Source organism: Salmo trutta, chromosome 14 (assembly GCF_901001165.1).
Source record: "Salmo trutta chromosome 14, fSalTru1.1, whole genome shotgun sequence".
NCBI classification, from domain to species: domain Eukaryota; kingdom Metazoa; phylum Chordata; class Actinopteri; order Salmoniformes; family Salmonidae; genus Salmo; species Salmo trutta.
The window spans coordinates 8,434,379-8,450,329 of record NC_042970.1 but is presented as its reverse complement, the minus strand read 5'-3'; the positions used below and the strand labels follow the sequence as shown (position 1 = coordinate 8,450,329).

General features: G+C 43.0%; 1 protein-coding gene across 1 annotated transcript in view; it reads left to right on the top strand.

The window, feature by feature from the left end:
• Window positions 1–3,972: 3,972 nt before the first annotated feature.
• LOC115207181 (kinesin heavy chain) overlaps window positions 3,973–15,951 on the top strand; it is a 120,945-nt gene continuing 108,966 nt past the window's right edge. Inside the window, exon 1 of the mRNA XM_029774163.1 lies at window positions 3,973–4,651. Coding sequence (XP_029630023.1) covers window positions 4,523–4,651 — 129 coding nt within the window. The 5' untranslated portion in view covers window positions 3,973–4,522. The remainder of the gene's footprint in view (window positions 4,652–15,951) is intronic.

The following is a 15,951-nucleotide window of genomic DNA, read 5'->3' as shown; positions in this document are numbered from 1 at the left end:
GACAGACACACAGACAGACACACAGACAGAGAGAGACAGACAGACAGACAGACAGACAGACAGACAGACAGACAGACAGACAGACAGACAGACAGACAGACAGACAGACAGACAGACAGACAGACAGACAGACAGACAGACAGAGAGAGAGACACACACACACACACACACAGCAACACACAGAGAGAGACAGACAGAGACACACACAGAGCGAGACAGACACACACAGACCCACACAGAGAGACAGACAGAGAGACAGACAGACCCACACAGAGAGACAGACAGACGCACACAGAGAGACAATGTAGATTCAATATCCTTTGAGTTGTGCTACAGGTTTATGTCAAAATGAAAGTGGGAGGATTATTAGACCAACTAAAATGTCTTGTCAGGTGATAGTGTTGCTACATTTGCAACAGGTGAAACAAGGGATCCAACACTTCATCACGTCACAGAGCAGCAATGGGGCACATCATCATCACTACATCATGGAGGCAGATAGTCATTTCAACACAATCTGAAGAGAGGAGGGGAAAGGGGACAGGAAGGATTTTACAACCCATGCAGATAACTCCACTATATGTACTGAGAGAAAAATAACATCTTACTTGTACACACTAGCATCCCAGGAGGGAGGGAGGGAGGGAGGGAGGGAGGGAGGGAGGGAGGGGAGGGAGGGGAGGGAGGGGTGGGGAGGGAGGGGTGGGGAGGGAGGGAGGGAGGGAGGGGTGGGGAGGGAGGGAGGGAGGGAGGGAGGGGACATGGGAGGGAAAACGAGACCGACAGAGGGAGGGAGGGGACATGGGAGGGAAAACGAGACCGACAGAGGGAGGGAGGGGACATGGGAGGGAAAACGAGACCGACAGAGGGAGGGAGGGGACATGGGAGGGAAAACGAGACCGAGGGAGGGAGGGAGGGAGGGAGGGAGGGAGGGAGGGAGGGAGGGAGGGAGGGGACATGGGAGGGAAAACGAGACCGACAGAGGGAGGGAGGGGACATGGAGGGAAAACGAGACCGACAGAGGGAGGGAGGGGACATGGGAGGGAAAACGAGACCGACAGAGGGAGGGAGGGGACATGGGAGGGAAAACGAGACCGAGGGAGGGAGGGGACATGGGAGGGAAAACGAGACCGAGGGAGGGAGGGAGGGAGGGGACATGGGAGGGAAAACGAGACCGACAGAGGGAAGGAAAACGTTATTAGGATTGGTGACTTCACTGGTAGGTATTTACTTCACAGTTCATCCATAATACACAGCACGATGATCCAGAGATGCAAATCAATCAATCAATCAATCCTTGATCTGCATCTGTGGATCAAGCCTTTCATCAGCACTCAGTTCAGTTCCATTACACACAAGAGCCATTGGACGAAGGCGTCTTCTGTACGGGAGTTTTGTTAAAGAGCCCCGACGTTTGGTCTGAACATTAACATGCATCGCTTAAGGTACAGTTTGGAAGCATAGGAATCTTATCTTTCATATCAGAAGGTTGCGTGTTGGGCTACAAGTGGCACAGCGACTTAGTCAATGCATCTCGGTGCTAGGGGCGTCACTACACAGGCCTGGTTCGATTCCAGGCTGCATCACAACCGGCCGTAATTGGGAGTCCCATAGGGACTCCCAGCGTCGTTAGGCCGTCATTGTAAATAAGAATGTTGTTGTTAACTGGACTTGCCTAGTTAAATAATAAGGTTAGTGTTCCCACACAGCCATATCTCCATGTTACTGCGCGTGTTTACAGAAGACTGAGGGACCACCTGAGCTAATAAGGTATTTGACATGCTCCTAACACCAGTGTGTAACAGAAGAAGTCAGAAATGTGTTGTCAATGGAAAAATACTGCCAGCTGCAACTGTGATTAAAGCCACATAAAACAGTGCACAGTAAGTTTATATTTTGTATTTATGAAATTATTTTGATGTGATATGAAAGTTATGTTTCCAAAACTGTATCGCAATTGAGAATTGATGCTGGTTTAGATGGAGTATTTGGCTGTTTTAGCTGCCAGAGTCAACATCTGAAAATAACAAGGTCCTTAAAGGAATAATGGTAGGCTCCTTAAGAGTACATCTTGGGCTACTCTGGATCACGCAGTGGTTTTCAGAGAGGATGTGACACTCAGCCACAGACTGGTGTTTTGGGATCAAGAGGCAGCAGCAAACTTCCCCACAAACACTCCCACCTCCCTTCTCTCCTCCATGTTTCACTCACCGACTCAAACTGGGCCTGATCATCTTCTGGCAGGTCACTGGTCTCATACACATCTGGCTCGTTGGACGCCTGTGGAAGACAACGACTCGTATTCTATAACAGCAAAACGACATTGACATAGCTGACGTACTTGTTAGTGCAAAAATGAACGACAGATAGTGTTAGCCTTCTCAAAGGATTATACTTTTTGTCAAGTCACTCAGTCTTACACACATTAAGAACAAAAAAATAATTACGTTTCCGTATTATATATTTTTTTCTACTGTATTATTGACTGTATGTTTTGTTTACTCCATGTGTAACTCTGTGTTGTTGTATGTTGTCGAACTGCTTTGCTTTATCTTGGCCAGGTCGCAATTGTAAATGAGAACTTGTTCTCAACTTGCCTACCTGGTTAAATAAAGGTGAAATAAATAAAATAAAAATTAGCTGTGGTTATCATTTTTACAATACTTAATGAGTGGACCCACCCAACCATTCTCAGGAAATGTTATCAAGATAATGTTAGCTGGCCAACGCCCATTCAATCACAAGGCTGGATTAGTTAGCCTCTGTTAGGCTAGCTAATTAGCTGTCGGGAAGAGAATAGCTATAGTTATATCACAGATAGTTTGAACAATGAGCAGTTTAACAAATCCTATTTGGTTATATGCTTGATGAAAGCTGCTTGAAATATGTTTGTTAAACGCAGACCACTTCAATGCACTAGGCTAGCGAGGTAGTCAACGTGTCGTTACTGTAACTAACTAGCGTTAGCTTACTGTTAGTTTATCTGGCTAGATATCAGGCCAGCAATGCTAGCTAGCTAGCTAGCCTGGCTCCTGTGGTTTTGCTAGGGAGCGTGTTACAAATATCTTATCGAGACAGATAGCTAGCTATAACGAGACACTGGCTAGCAAGCTAGCTAACTTAACTAGCAAGCTAACGGGACACTTACGATTCCAGGCAAATTGGCGTATTTAGGATCAGCCATTGTTGAGGTTGCAAGGACGAGGCCGGTGGATGAGTAGACAAAACCTTAGACGTGACAAAGATACCTGAAATAACGATGGACCTTGTGGACAAGTTATTAGTCCGTTAAAACGTTAGCTAAATGAACAACCAAAGGAATCCTTTCACCCGTAGCCAAACAACTCGCTAACATATAAACCGTTTTTTTGTGTTAACTAACGACTGTATTTTGACAGCTCGAGTGTTCAGTAGCGGGGCGAGCATAACAATCTCGCGAGACTTGCGAGGACGAGCGGCGGCGCTGTAGTTTCATAACCCCAGGAAAGTGGACCTGGTATACTTTGGAGATTAAACCTAAACTTGATTAAACTTACAATGGTGCTTTTGTGAAATTGTACAAACATTGTAAAACCTTCGGGTTGCTGCCGCTAAGCATGTGAACGAACAGCATGACAATTGGCAGGGCAGGCTGGCTTGTCTGTCTATTTATAGACATAGGGAATATAGCCATAACCTAAACGTCTTTGTTTGAATGAACCATTTTGTAAAGGGAAAACATTGAAACAAAACGTATATTTGCCTTTGTTTATTACTATACTAGTCTGGACTGTGTGAGTTGCCTAATACATGTCCTGTAAATAACCTATCATAGACGTCTCTGTCAATCACTGGAATACCACATATGTTCGATTTTTAACGAATGTGGGCCTACGATTGACTGGTTAAACCATATTCGCATGATGGGGCTATTATACAAATTATTAAACACCAATTGTCCGTTAGGCAACCGCTCCATCTTCAGCGCATCAGTGGTGCTGATGAGAGGGATGCTAATAGGCTACCACTTTAATAACGTCGCCTGGACCAGTGCAGGCCACGCCCCGTGCCTGTTAAAAGACCAGAGAGCTGCCAGTGATGCAAAGCGCTCGGCAAGCCCATGCTTCAAAAATCTCTCCTCCTGCATCTCTCGCTACAACAGCTGACCGACCGTCTGGAACGGGAGCCGCTCGGGAATACTCTCACATTTAAATTCTAAAGAACTGCATGGACAAATTAGCAGAAACGTTATAGTGACATATATGTGTTTTTCTGGTCTATTTGAAGTAAGCAAACTCTCCAACATTTACATAACCTAATTTACATTTTTATTTTGATCGAAACTGATCTTATTTCAAGCACAAAAGCTTGAAATTATCATTCTTGCAAACGCTCAACTTGCCCATTTAAAAAAAAAAGAGTGTCTGCATTGATATGCATATGATAAATAAGATTAAATAGTGGAAGGTAACAAAGTAACTTATAGATTTCCCCAAAAAATCCCCTTTGCCTTTTTTGAGGCACATCCGATTTCTTTCTCACAATGGCCGATGTTAGCGCAGAATGTAACATCAAGGTGCTATGTCGCTTCCGTCCTCTAAATCAGTCCGAAATAATCCGTGGAGACAAATTCATCCCCTCATTCCAAGATGATGACACCGTCAGCATAGCGGTAAGTTGATTTTCTGCTGCTCATTCATTATTTTTGACAAGATTTGGGGTCTGCCATGTTAGTGATGATGACTGATGATGAGGCATCATCTTAACGGTGATGCAGAACATACACTTTGTCTTTAGGATATACATAATCATCCAACATCATCCTCTGACTACCGGTCAAGTCTGAACTCCTTTCCCCTGAAAGTTCAGACTTGTTTTATTGCAAGTAACTGATTTGATGATATCATACAGATAATGATTGTCATCCTCCTCCTCCTCCTCCTCCTCATCACCTTCTCACATCATTCACTGTCAAGAGTTCATGTCTGAATGTAGACTAGGTTACTCTGTCCACCCAGATAAATAATGCCATTGATGAGTTCTTGTTGCAGCATCAGTTTGCGGGATGAATGCTAGTCACGTCATTGCATAAATTCAATCCTATGTTTATGCTGTATCGCACACACCCTATATACAGCATACCTTAGGCTGTAGGTATGTATCATTTCTGATCAGCCAATCAGGCTTCACTGTTAATCTATTGATTATTGGAAGAGAGCTCCTGGAATGGCCTGTTTACGCTATGGTTCTGTCATCTCAATTAACCAAGGTCACTTAGCATGGCTTTATAGTGCTGTGGGGATCAATGGTTATTAGTTTCACAAAGGACATCCAACAGGCTTGACATTTTTCCAGGGCTGCGTCCCAAATGGCACCATATTCCCTATATAGTGCACTACTTTAGACCATTTTCTCATGGGCCCTTGTACAAAGTAGTGTATTATAAAAGGAATCGAGTGCCATTCGGGACGGAACCCCAGGCAATAAATAACTATTGACTGCTATATCACAGGGACTGACTGATTGCCTCATCAATACCTCCTGTATAATATACTAATAACATGACATTTAGCAGATTCTTTAGTCCAAAGTGTCTTACATCATACATTTTTAAGTATAGGTGGCCCCGGGTTTCGGACTAATTCATGTGGACTGAATTGATCTGATATTGACTGGTGTGTCCCATGTCATTAATAACATGTAAAAATGATTGATCATATGTAGGCTGTGCTTTTGGACTTTAAGAAAAAGAGAGAGAGCGATAGAGAGGAGAGAGAAAAAGAGAGAGAGCGATAGAGAGAGGAGAGAGAAAAAGAGAGAGAGTGAGAAAAGGAGATAGAGAGAGATGGGGAGCGAGACAGATCAAGAGAGAGATTGTTTATTTCACTTTTGTTTATTATCTATTTCACTTGCTTTGGAAATGTAAACATGTTTCCATGCCAATAAATCCCTTTGAAAGAGAGAGAGAGAGAGAAAGAAAGAGAGAGAGAGAGAGAGAGAGAGAGAGAGAGAGAGAGAGAGAGAGAGAGAGAGAAAAAGAGCATATCCTCTGAGTTATGATCTATGTATATGATGCATGGTCATTCCTCCTGTAGGTTTTAATGCTCCTGAGGAGGTGATAATAGTTATATGGCTGGACCGTTGTGTCTGTGTAGTGGGTGGCTGGAATTACTCTAGATGAGGAAGTGAGAGAGATGTGATGGGGAGAGATAGAATGCTGATTTCTTTATTGTTGCAAGAGGACAATAAGGTGTCTTCGTTGCAGTGCTTTCAGAAAGTATTCATACCCTTTGACTTTTTTCACATTTTGACGTCATACAGCCTGAATTTAAAATGGATTCAATTGATGTTGTGTGTCACTGGCCAACACACAATACTCCATAATGTCAAAGTGGAATTTTGTTTTTAGAAATGTTTACAAATGAGTTAAAAATGAAAAGCTGAAATGTCTTGTCAATAAGTATTCAACCCCTTTGATACGGCAGCCTAAATAAGTTCAGGAGTAGAAATGTGCTTAACAAGTCACAAAAATAAGTTGCATGGACTCCATGTGCAATGATAGTGTTTAACATTATTTTTTAATTACTTCCTCATCTCTGTAACCCCACACATACAATTATCTGTAAGGTCCCTCAGTCGAGCAGTGAATTTCAAACACAGATTCAACCACAAAGACCAGGGATGTTTTCCAATGCCTCACAAAGAAGGGCACCTATTGGTAGATGGCACAAAAAAAGCATTTGAATATCCCTTTGACAATGGTAAAGTTATTAATTACACTCTGGATGGTGTGTCAATACATCCAGTCACTATAAAGATACAGGCGTTCTTCCTAACTCAGTTGTCGGAGAGGAAGGAAACCACTCAGGGATTTCACCATGAGGCCAATGGTGACTTTAAAACAGTTACAGAGTTTAATGGCTGTGATAGGACAAAACTGAGCATGGATCAACATTGTAGTTCCTCCACAGTACTAACTTAAATGACAGAGTGAAAAGAAGGAAGCCTGTACAGAATAAAATATTCCAAAACATGCATCTTGTTTGCAATAAGACACAAAAAAATGTACTTTATGTCTTATGTTAACTTTATGGCAAATCCAACAGAACACATCACTGAGTACCACTCTCCATATTTTCAAGTATGGTGGTGGCTGCATCATGTTATGGGTATGCTTGTCAGTGGCAAGGACTGGGGAGTTTTTTAGGCTAAAAAGAAAGGAAATAGAGCTAAGAACAGGCAAAATCCCAGAGGAAAACCTGGTTCAGTCTGCTTTCCAACATACACTGTGATACAAAGTCACCTTTCAGCAGGATAATAACCTAAAACAGAAGGCCAAATACACAGTACACTGGAGTTGCTTACCAAGATGACATTGAATGTTCCTGAGTGGCCTAGTTACAGTTTTGACTTAAATCGGCTTGAAAATATATGACAAGACTTGAAAATGGCTGTCTAGCAATGATCAACAACCAACTTGACAGAGCTTGAAGAATTTTAAAAAGAATAATGTGCAAATATTATATTATTACAATTCAGGTGATGAAACCTCTTAGAAAACGTGCCCAGAAAGACTCATAGCTGACTCAGGTGGTTGAATACTCATGTAATCAAGATATATTAGTATTTTATTTTTTTCATATTTTTTTTTAACAAATATTATTTTAAAAAATCCACTTTGACATTACAGAGTATTTTGCGTAGATCATTGACAAAATATGACAATTAAATCTATTTAATCCCACCTGGTAACACAACAAAATGTGGAAAAAGACAAGGGGTGTGAATACTTTCGGAAGGCACTTTAGATGTAAAGTGAGGGCATTGTATAATTTAGATGTCTGTTTGACATCAGCAAAATTGTGACATACTGTATGTGGCAAGATTATGCCGCTCTACAGATGTAGGATATTAATTTGAGCCAGTTTGCTAGAGCAGGAAAATAATCCTTTATCAACAGGAAATGTGAATTATTATGGGGATTATAATTAATAATATTTTTTTTAGGGGTTGATACATTTCAAAGTGGAAATGAAAAACTTCAAAAGCATTTTAAAACCTCAAATACTGTACACTACATACCAGAAAAGTTATCATACAACAGGGTGATCAAATTAAGATCCTACAGTACATCTGTATATTCAAATGTTATGACGCAAAATGTTTTTGAGACGCACACTCACACATGAAAAGGTCCACACACCACCTAGTCCACTAGTCCACTAGGTTTTAGACTTTAGTCAATAATGATGAAGTCGGCACTGCTACAAATGTAAAGCCTCATACACTATATATAGTGGAAACATCTAGAAGCAACAACGGCTCAGCTGTGAACTGGTAGGCCACACAATGCATAGTGCCAAGTGTAAAGTTTGGTGGAGGAGGAATAATGGTCTGGGGCTGTTTTTCATGGTTCGGGCTAGGCCCCTTTGTTCCAGTGAAGGGAAATCTTAACGCTACAGCACACGATGACATTCTAGACAATTCTGTGCTTCCAACGTTGTGGGAACAGTTTGGGGAAGGCCCTTTCCTGATTCAGCATGACATTGCCCCCGTGGACAAAGCAAGGTCCATCCAGAAAGGGTTTGTCGAGATCGGTGTGGAAGAACTTGACTGGCCTGCACAGAGCCCTGACCTCAACCCCGTTGAACACCTTTGGGATGAATTGGGACGCCGACTGCGAGCCAGGCCTAATCGCCCAACATCAGTGCCCGACCTCACTAATGCTCTTGTGGCTGAATGGAAGCAAGTCACCGCATCAATGTTCCAAAATCTAGTGGAAAGCCTTCCCAGAATAGTGGAGGCTTTAATAGCAGCAAAGTGGGGAACAACTCCATATTAATGCCCATGAAAGGATCATTAACAGCTTCTCGTTCTAACATCACATTATAATAAGTATTTAGATGCCATGTCCACAATTCATTCAAATATCATTCATGGTTTCCCGCTCTAGGCAAGACATTTCAGTTACTGTACATTTCATATTAAAAAAAAAGAGTGACAATGGAAATTATTAGTGTGATTATCGTACATCAAACCTAGTCTCCGTGTAACTGTCCCGGAGGCCGGTTTATGTCCATAGCAACCGGTTGCCAAGGTCCTGGGGATGCATGTTCAGATCTCTGCCCCCAAAATCCCCAGGTCTGCTCCAATGGAGGTATGACTAACACAATAAATCAAAACAACACCCATTAAAATTGAATTGAAATGAAAATGTCAAGAGAGGCAGTGTGAGTTTTTTTTTGCCTCCTTACCATATAAACTGCTGTAGCTCCCAGGCCTGTACCACTCTATGAGGTCGGTAGGAGTCCTTCTCCCTGCTGTACTCTGCATGTAGTAGCTGGACAACACATGAAAGAGGACACCACATCAGTGATAGATACATCTCATATACATGTACCTGGCTCTAGGTAGAGGCTGCCCTTAGTCACAGATCTAAGATCAGCAAACTCCCTTTAAAATCCTAACCTTAAACTATTATGTAGAAATGAACAAAACCGATCTGGTATTAGTGTTGATGAGAAGTGTGGATAGCAACACACACACGTGTGACGTAAACCTGTGCTGTCAGTCCTACCTCTGTTTAATATGACCATCCCCAACAGCTTTGGCCTTCAAAACCAGTCTGCATGGTGGATCTGGAATCAGACAGGATACATAGTCAGGACCGACTAACTACCAAAGATCCAATCATCAACCGTGTATACACAAATGTCTAAAGACTAGATGTTTACCATGTATGGATAGGCGTTTTAATGACTAGCGGTAGAGAAATGCGTCATGGATTCTATGTCTGGAGAACATGGCCAGTCCACTGCCTATGACTCCGCTGGATGGAGAGAGAAAGAGTGAGGAAAAACACAACAGGCTGTATTGGGCTAAATGTGAAGGTTACTATAGTAGAGTGTTTAATCACACTTTACTTTAAAAGCTGCAATATGTCACTTTTTGGGTGACCAGACCAAATTCACATGGAAATGTCAGATATAGATCTGCTATTGTCATTGAAAGAAAGTCTAAGAAGCGGTAGATCTGTTCTGTGTGTGCTATTTCTATGCTTCCCATTTTTGGTTTAGGGAAAATATGTTTAGATTATACAATGGTTCTCTACACTAGACTTTCTTGTTTTGTCACATAAACTGAAACGAGGCAAACTTTTAGAATTTTAGCAACCAGGCAATGGCTGAGCGATTTCTGCATAGTGCACATTTAATTAAGGGTAGGCTACCTACAGAAGGACTTTATAACACATTCATAACAAATGTACTTTATTTTACCTTTATTTAACTAGGCAAGTCAGTTAAGAACAAATTCTTATTTTCAATGACGGCCTAGGAACAGTGGGTTAACTGCCTTGTTCAGGGACAGAACGACAGATTTTTACCTTGTCAGCTCGGGGATTTGATCTTTTAACCTTTCGGTTACTAGTCCAATGCTCTAACCACTAGGCTACCTGCCGCCCCTACAGTACATCAGCCTTCAGTGTATCAATGAGGGTTGTATTTATTTCATATTATAAACTGGGTGGTTCGAGCCCTGAATTGGCTGACAGCCGACAGCCGCCATTGGCTGACAGCCGTGGTATATCAGACCCTATACTATGGGTATGACATAAACATTTATTTATACTGTTCTAATTATGTTGGTAACCAGTTTATAATTGCAATAAGGTACCTCGGGGGTTTGTGATATTTAAGTGATAATATCCTCCAAGCCGTTGTTTGGAGGATATATTGGCACAGGTGTTGTTATGCCCGAGACGAATTTGAGGGCCTGCAATATATCCTCCAAACACCGGCTTGGAGGGCATTATCACTTTTATACAACAGGTTACCGACATATTTAAATAATAATTTACATATTTTAATTAAATACGTTAAAAACGTAATTTTTATGAATTTATTCATACTATTTAATCCTTCCACAAGATATAGTCCCAAAACAAATCTATGGTTGCTACCCAAGCCGGAGAACAAGGCTGACGTTTTACGTATTCCTAACCAATTGTGTTTTTTTTTGTATGTTTCTTATTGTTTGTAACTTATTTTTTCACTTATTTTGTACATAATGTTGCTGCTACCGTCTCTTATGACCAAAAATAACTTTTGGACATCAAAACTGCGAATACTCACCACGGACTGGCAGAATCCTTTGTTTCCTTTAACGAGTCCAACGAGCCCGACGTGAATGATTTACTGCTTTCCCGTGAACAGGCCCAGATCCCCATCATTTGCTTGAAGAGAAGGCAGAGAAAAAGGGGCCAGAAGGAGGGCTGCCTTCTAAGAATTTGTAGGCGATCGAATAAACCCCCACTTCCTTCCATTCTGCTAGAAAACGTGCAATCTTTGTAAAATAAAATCGATTACTTTTCGCGGAAGATTAAACCACCAACGGGACATTCAAAACTGTAACATCTTATGCTTCACGGAGTCGTGGCTGAACGATGACATTATCAACATACAGCTGGCTGGTTATACGCTGTATCGGAAGGATAGAACAGTTGCGTCTGCTAAGACAAATGCCGGCGGACTATCTATTTTTGTAAATAACAGCTGGTGCTTGATATCTAAGGAAGTCTCAAGTTATTGCTCGTGTAGCGTGGTTCGTTCTGCGTTGTGTACTTTTAATCAGGACACTGCCACAACTGGAATTATGATGGTTGGATCATGTTTATTGGTCCTGCACACGAAGAGACAACACACAATAGGTTAGCCCTCGGTGCAGTCACAGCACTCGGGCACCTTGCTAGCTGAAGGTCCGGCAAAAGAGAACGATAAAAGGGTCCGTAAGTACGGATAACCCGCGATGGACCAAACCAAAATATACAAACTTTTACAATTAGGTGTATTTACAATATAGATATCAAAAAATGTTTGTACACCGAAAAATAACATTAACGATGCTGCTGTAATTAAATAAAGAAAACACATTGAATTATTATTATTGTTATTAACTTATTAACATCCCCTCTTGCCCTGGCCTACTTGAACTGTCCTTGCGTGCAACTTGGTGCATAATCTAGGGGAACAACATCACTCTACTACATTCACCCCCACTGTTTTACACTAGATTATAGGCACAAAACACATTACCTCGAAGGTAACAAAGCAAAGAAAGAAAAATAAAAAATTAAAAAAAATTCACACCCACAGAGCGACGGAGTAACCCAGTGTAGTCCCTTAAGTCTAGACCCACAAATGGTCGATCAGCTGGAAAGCTATCCCGCGAAGGATTAGGAAAAATAAGAGGTAGCTAATCCCTTATTCAACCGTATACAAAAAATGCCAAATACATTTTATGCTGATGAACTACACACAAAGTTACATGAATTGTCAAAAATATTAGACCAACCCACCAATCACTCTAAGACCCAGTTATATTACCATATACGCACAAAAAAAATGAAAAGGTAGGCAATATCCTACCGTCACTGAGAAACCAAGAACGGTTTCATTTCCTGTGTAAACATAGTTTGGATTAACCTATTCACTGGCTTAATAAATCTGCCTAGTCTAGTCCGAACACCCTCACCCAAAAACCTAGCAGGAATGTCACGGACAGCACTAACCGTGCTCAGAGGTCTAACCTCAGGTTTGGGAATACTACAACTCGGCCTATCCGGAGCCAGCACACTTTCAGTTACAGACTCAACACTAGTAGTGTCAGACGACTGATCAGAATCCTGGTAGATTGCCACAGACCACACTGACAAAGCATCTTCAACCAAGTTAACAACATCTGTCACAGCACCATCCCCACTGAATGGAGTTTCGCCATCAGAACTCTTGTAGGCTTTGGGGATCTCTCTCTGGTCCACTTCTACTGAGCACACCTCACTCAAGGGGACGTCATATGGCCGTTCCACTTCACTTCCATCAACTGGGACTACACCATCTTCTTGGAATATCCTCCCAGAAGACTCAGGAAGGCTTGCTACCCAGTGGACAGTCCTTGCGTCACTCCCATCCATTTTGCTGGACGCTGCAGACATCTCAGAGAACACGTCACCACTCGATAGATATCCGTGACTCTCAGGTTCCTCCCATGAAGGCAAAGGCAGAAAGTTGACTGGCATAATCAGGTTCCTATGCACCGTCTTGATGCGTCCAGTGGTAGGGTACTGTATACGATATGTGTTCAGTGAGCTGTTCTTCGCAACAACTATGTACACCACACTGTCCCAGCGATCAGCCAGTTTCTTCTTGCCCCTCTCTCCCTTGTTAGCAAGTAGAACTCTGTCTCCCTTCTCTACCGAATGACCCTTCGACCGTCTGTTGTAGACCTCGGCTTGTCTCTTTTGTTGCTTACTTGCATGCTGCTGAGCCAATGTCATGGCTTCTCTCAGATCCTCACCCAAAGACTGGACATACTTATCCACATCGACCGTGTCCCCATCCAACAGCACACTTTCAAACATAACATCTACTGGCAACCTAGGGGTGCGTCCAAACATCAAGAAGAAGGGCGGAAACCCAGTAGTCTCGTGAACAGTGCAGTTATAGGAGAATGTCAATGTGTTCAACATCTGAGGCCATTTAGCCTTGGACCTAGCTGGCAGAGCTCTAATCTTCCCACCCAGCGTGCGATTTAGCCGTTCTGCTTGACCGTTCCCCATGGGATGATAAGGTGTGGTGTGGGACTTTCCAACACCAGATAACTGAAGTAATTCTGCAATAAGTGAACTTTCAAAGTTAGCACCCCTGTCAGAATGGATACATAAACGCAGAAGAAATTATTCCAGAGAACACGAGCCACAGTCTTAGCAGACTGGTTTGGACACGGATACGCACATGCCAGCTTAGTAAAGTGATCAGTCACTACTAACACATCAATAGACTTGTTGTTTGAATCTTCTGCAGTCCAGAAATCAATACACACCAGTTCCAAAGGTGCCGTTGTCACAATGGAAACAAGTGGAGCTCTTGCTTCAGGCTCAGGTGCTTTACTCAACACGCATCTCTTACAGTGGGCCACGTATTCCTTGACATCCTTTTCCATAGAGTTCCAGTAAAACCGCTGTCTCGTAAGCCACAATGTGCGCTGCTGACCCTGATGACCAGCATCATCATGAACTCCCTTCAACACAAGGCCTCTCAAAGACACAGGTACAACATACTGGAATATTTTCTTCTTACTCACTGGGTGTTTTGAGACACGATACAGAATCCCTAACCGCGTGGTGAGTTTTCCCCACTGTCTTAGAGTATAAACTGTTTCATTAGCTTCAAGGACTCGCTCTCTCCTAGATGGGCGCCGGCCTCTATCTACAAAGAACATGACTCTGCTGATGACAGGATCCAGTGACTGGTTATCATACAGCTCCTTGTGTGTAAAGACAGGTAAAGGGCTCTGACCCATGGACATCAACTTCTCAAGGTGCTGCGCATGTGAAATTGCCCTCACCCTGGCACCATCATCCCAACGGCGGTGAGCATGGAGGACAGCAGACACCTCTTCACAGGAAACCAACCCACTGACATCGTCTCCAGCTCTACTTAACTCACTCCCAGGAGCCATAGACGTTCCACAGCCAGCCTCGGGCTGTTCACAGGAGAGGCGGAACATGTCTTGAACATCATCCACTCGAAGACCTCTGGCTTCCTCCAGCAGGACATCATATGGAATTCTTGTCAGTCGGTGCAGAACTGTGGAGCGGACAAATGGCTCTCTGCTCAAAGCATCAGCAACGACATTCTTGGGACCTGGTATGTACTGGATATCAAAGTCAAAGGGTGCCAGCTTTGCAACCCATCTCTGCTCGCATGCATCAAGTCTCGGCTTTGTAAGAATATATTTGAGTGGATTGTTGTCGGTCCACACAGTAAACTTATGCCCTCGCAGCCAATGGCTGAATTTATCATGAATGGCCCATTTCATGGCTAGAAATTCCAGCCGGTGAGCAGGATACTTGGATTGTGCATGATTAAGAGATTTACTAGCAAAAGCTATTGGCCTGGCTATTGCCGTTCCATCTTGCACTTGGGATAGTACAGCTCCCAAACCACTAGTAGATGCATCCACAGAAAGTAAAAATGGCTGAGAAAAATCTGGATGAGCCAGCAGTGCCTGGTCAACTAGTGCTGATTTCAAAGCTTCAAAAGCGAGTTGACATTCGGCAGTCCAGTCTGCAGCAGTGAGCCTGCGAGAGGGACCAGGCCTCCTCCCACCCTTGCCTCTCCTAGGCTTCTTCTGACCTGTAGTTAGCTGAAACAATGGCCTAGCAACCATGGAACAATTCTCAATGTAGTGCTGATAGTATACTACCATACCAAGAAAAGAACGGATTTTGCTAGGAGACGGAGTGACACCATCAGCCTCCATCATCTCGCTCTCAGTCACGTTCAAAATAGTTTGAACTTTAGCAGGGTCAGTGGCTACACCCTCCTGAGAAATGATGTGACCCAAAAACTTAACAGACCTCCTCAAAAACTTGCACTTAGACGGAGACAGTTTAAGATTGTGCTCCTGCAACCGCTGAAAAACCATCTCAAGTCTCTGCAGACTCTCTTCCTCAGTCTTAGCAAAAACCATCAGATCATCCAAATAACAAAGGAGACTTAGAAAGTTTTGGTCACCAAAAATGGTCAGCATCATTCTCATAAATGTAGCCGGGCTGTTGCAGAGGCCCTGAGGCAACCGATTGTACTCGTGCAGGCCTAAAGGAGAGGAAAAGGCCGTGTATTTCTTATCCTCTTCATGCAGTGGCACGTTATAATACCCTGACGTCAAGTCCATTGTGCTGAAGAAGGCATTACCTCCCAGCGCGGCCAGTACATCAGCCTGATGAGGTAGTGGATGAGCGTCCTTTACAGTGCGGGCATTTAACCACCTAAAGTCAGTACATAGGCGCAAGTCCCCATTCTTTTTCCATACCAGCACCAATGGTGAGGCATACTCACTGCTTGATTTTCTGACGATTTCCTTTTCCTCCATATCATCCAGTGTTTCCCTGAGTTTTTGGTAATGAGCTGG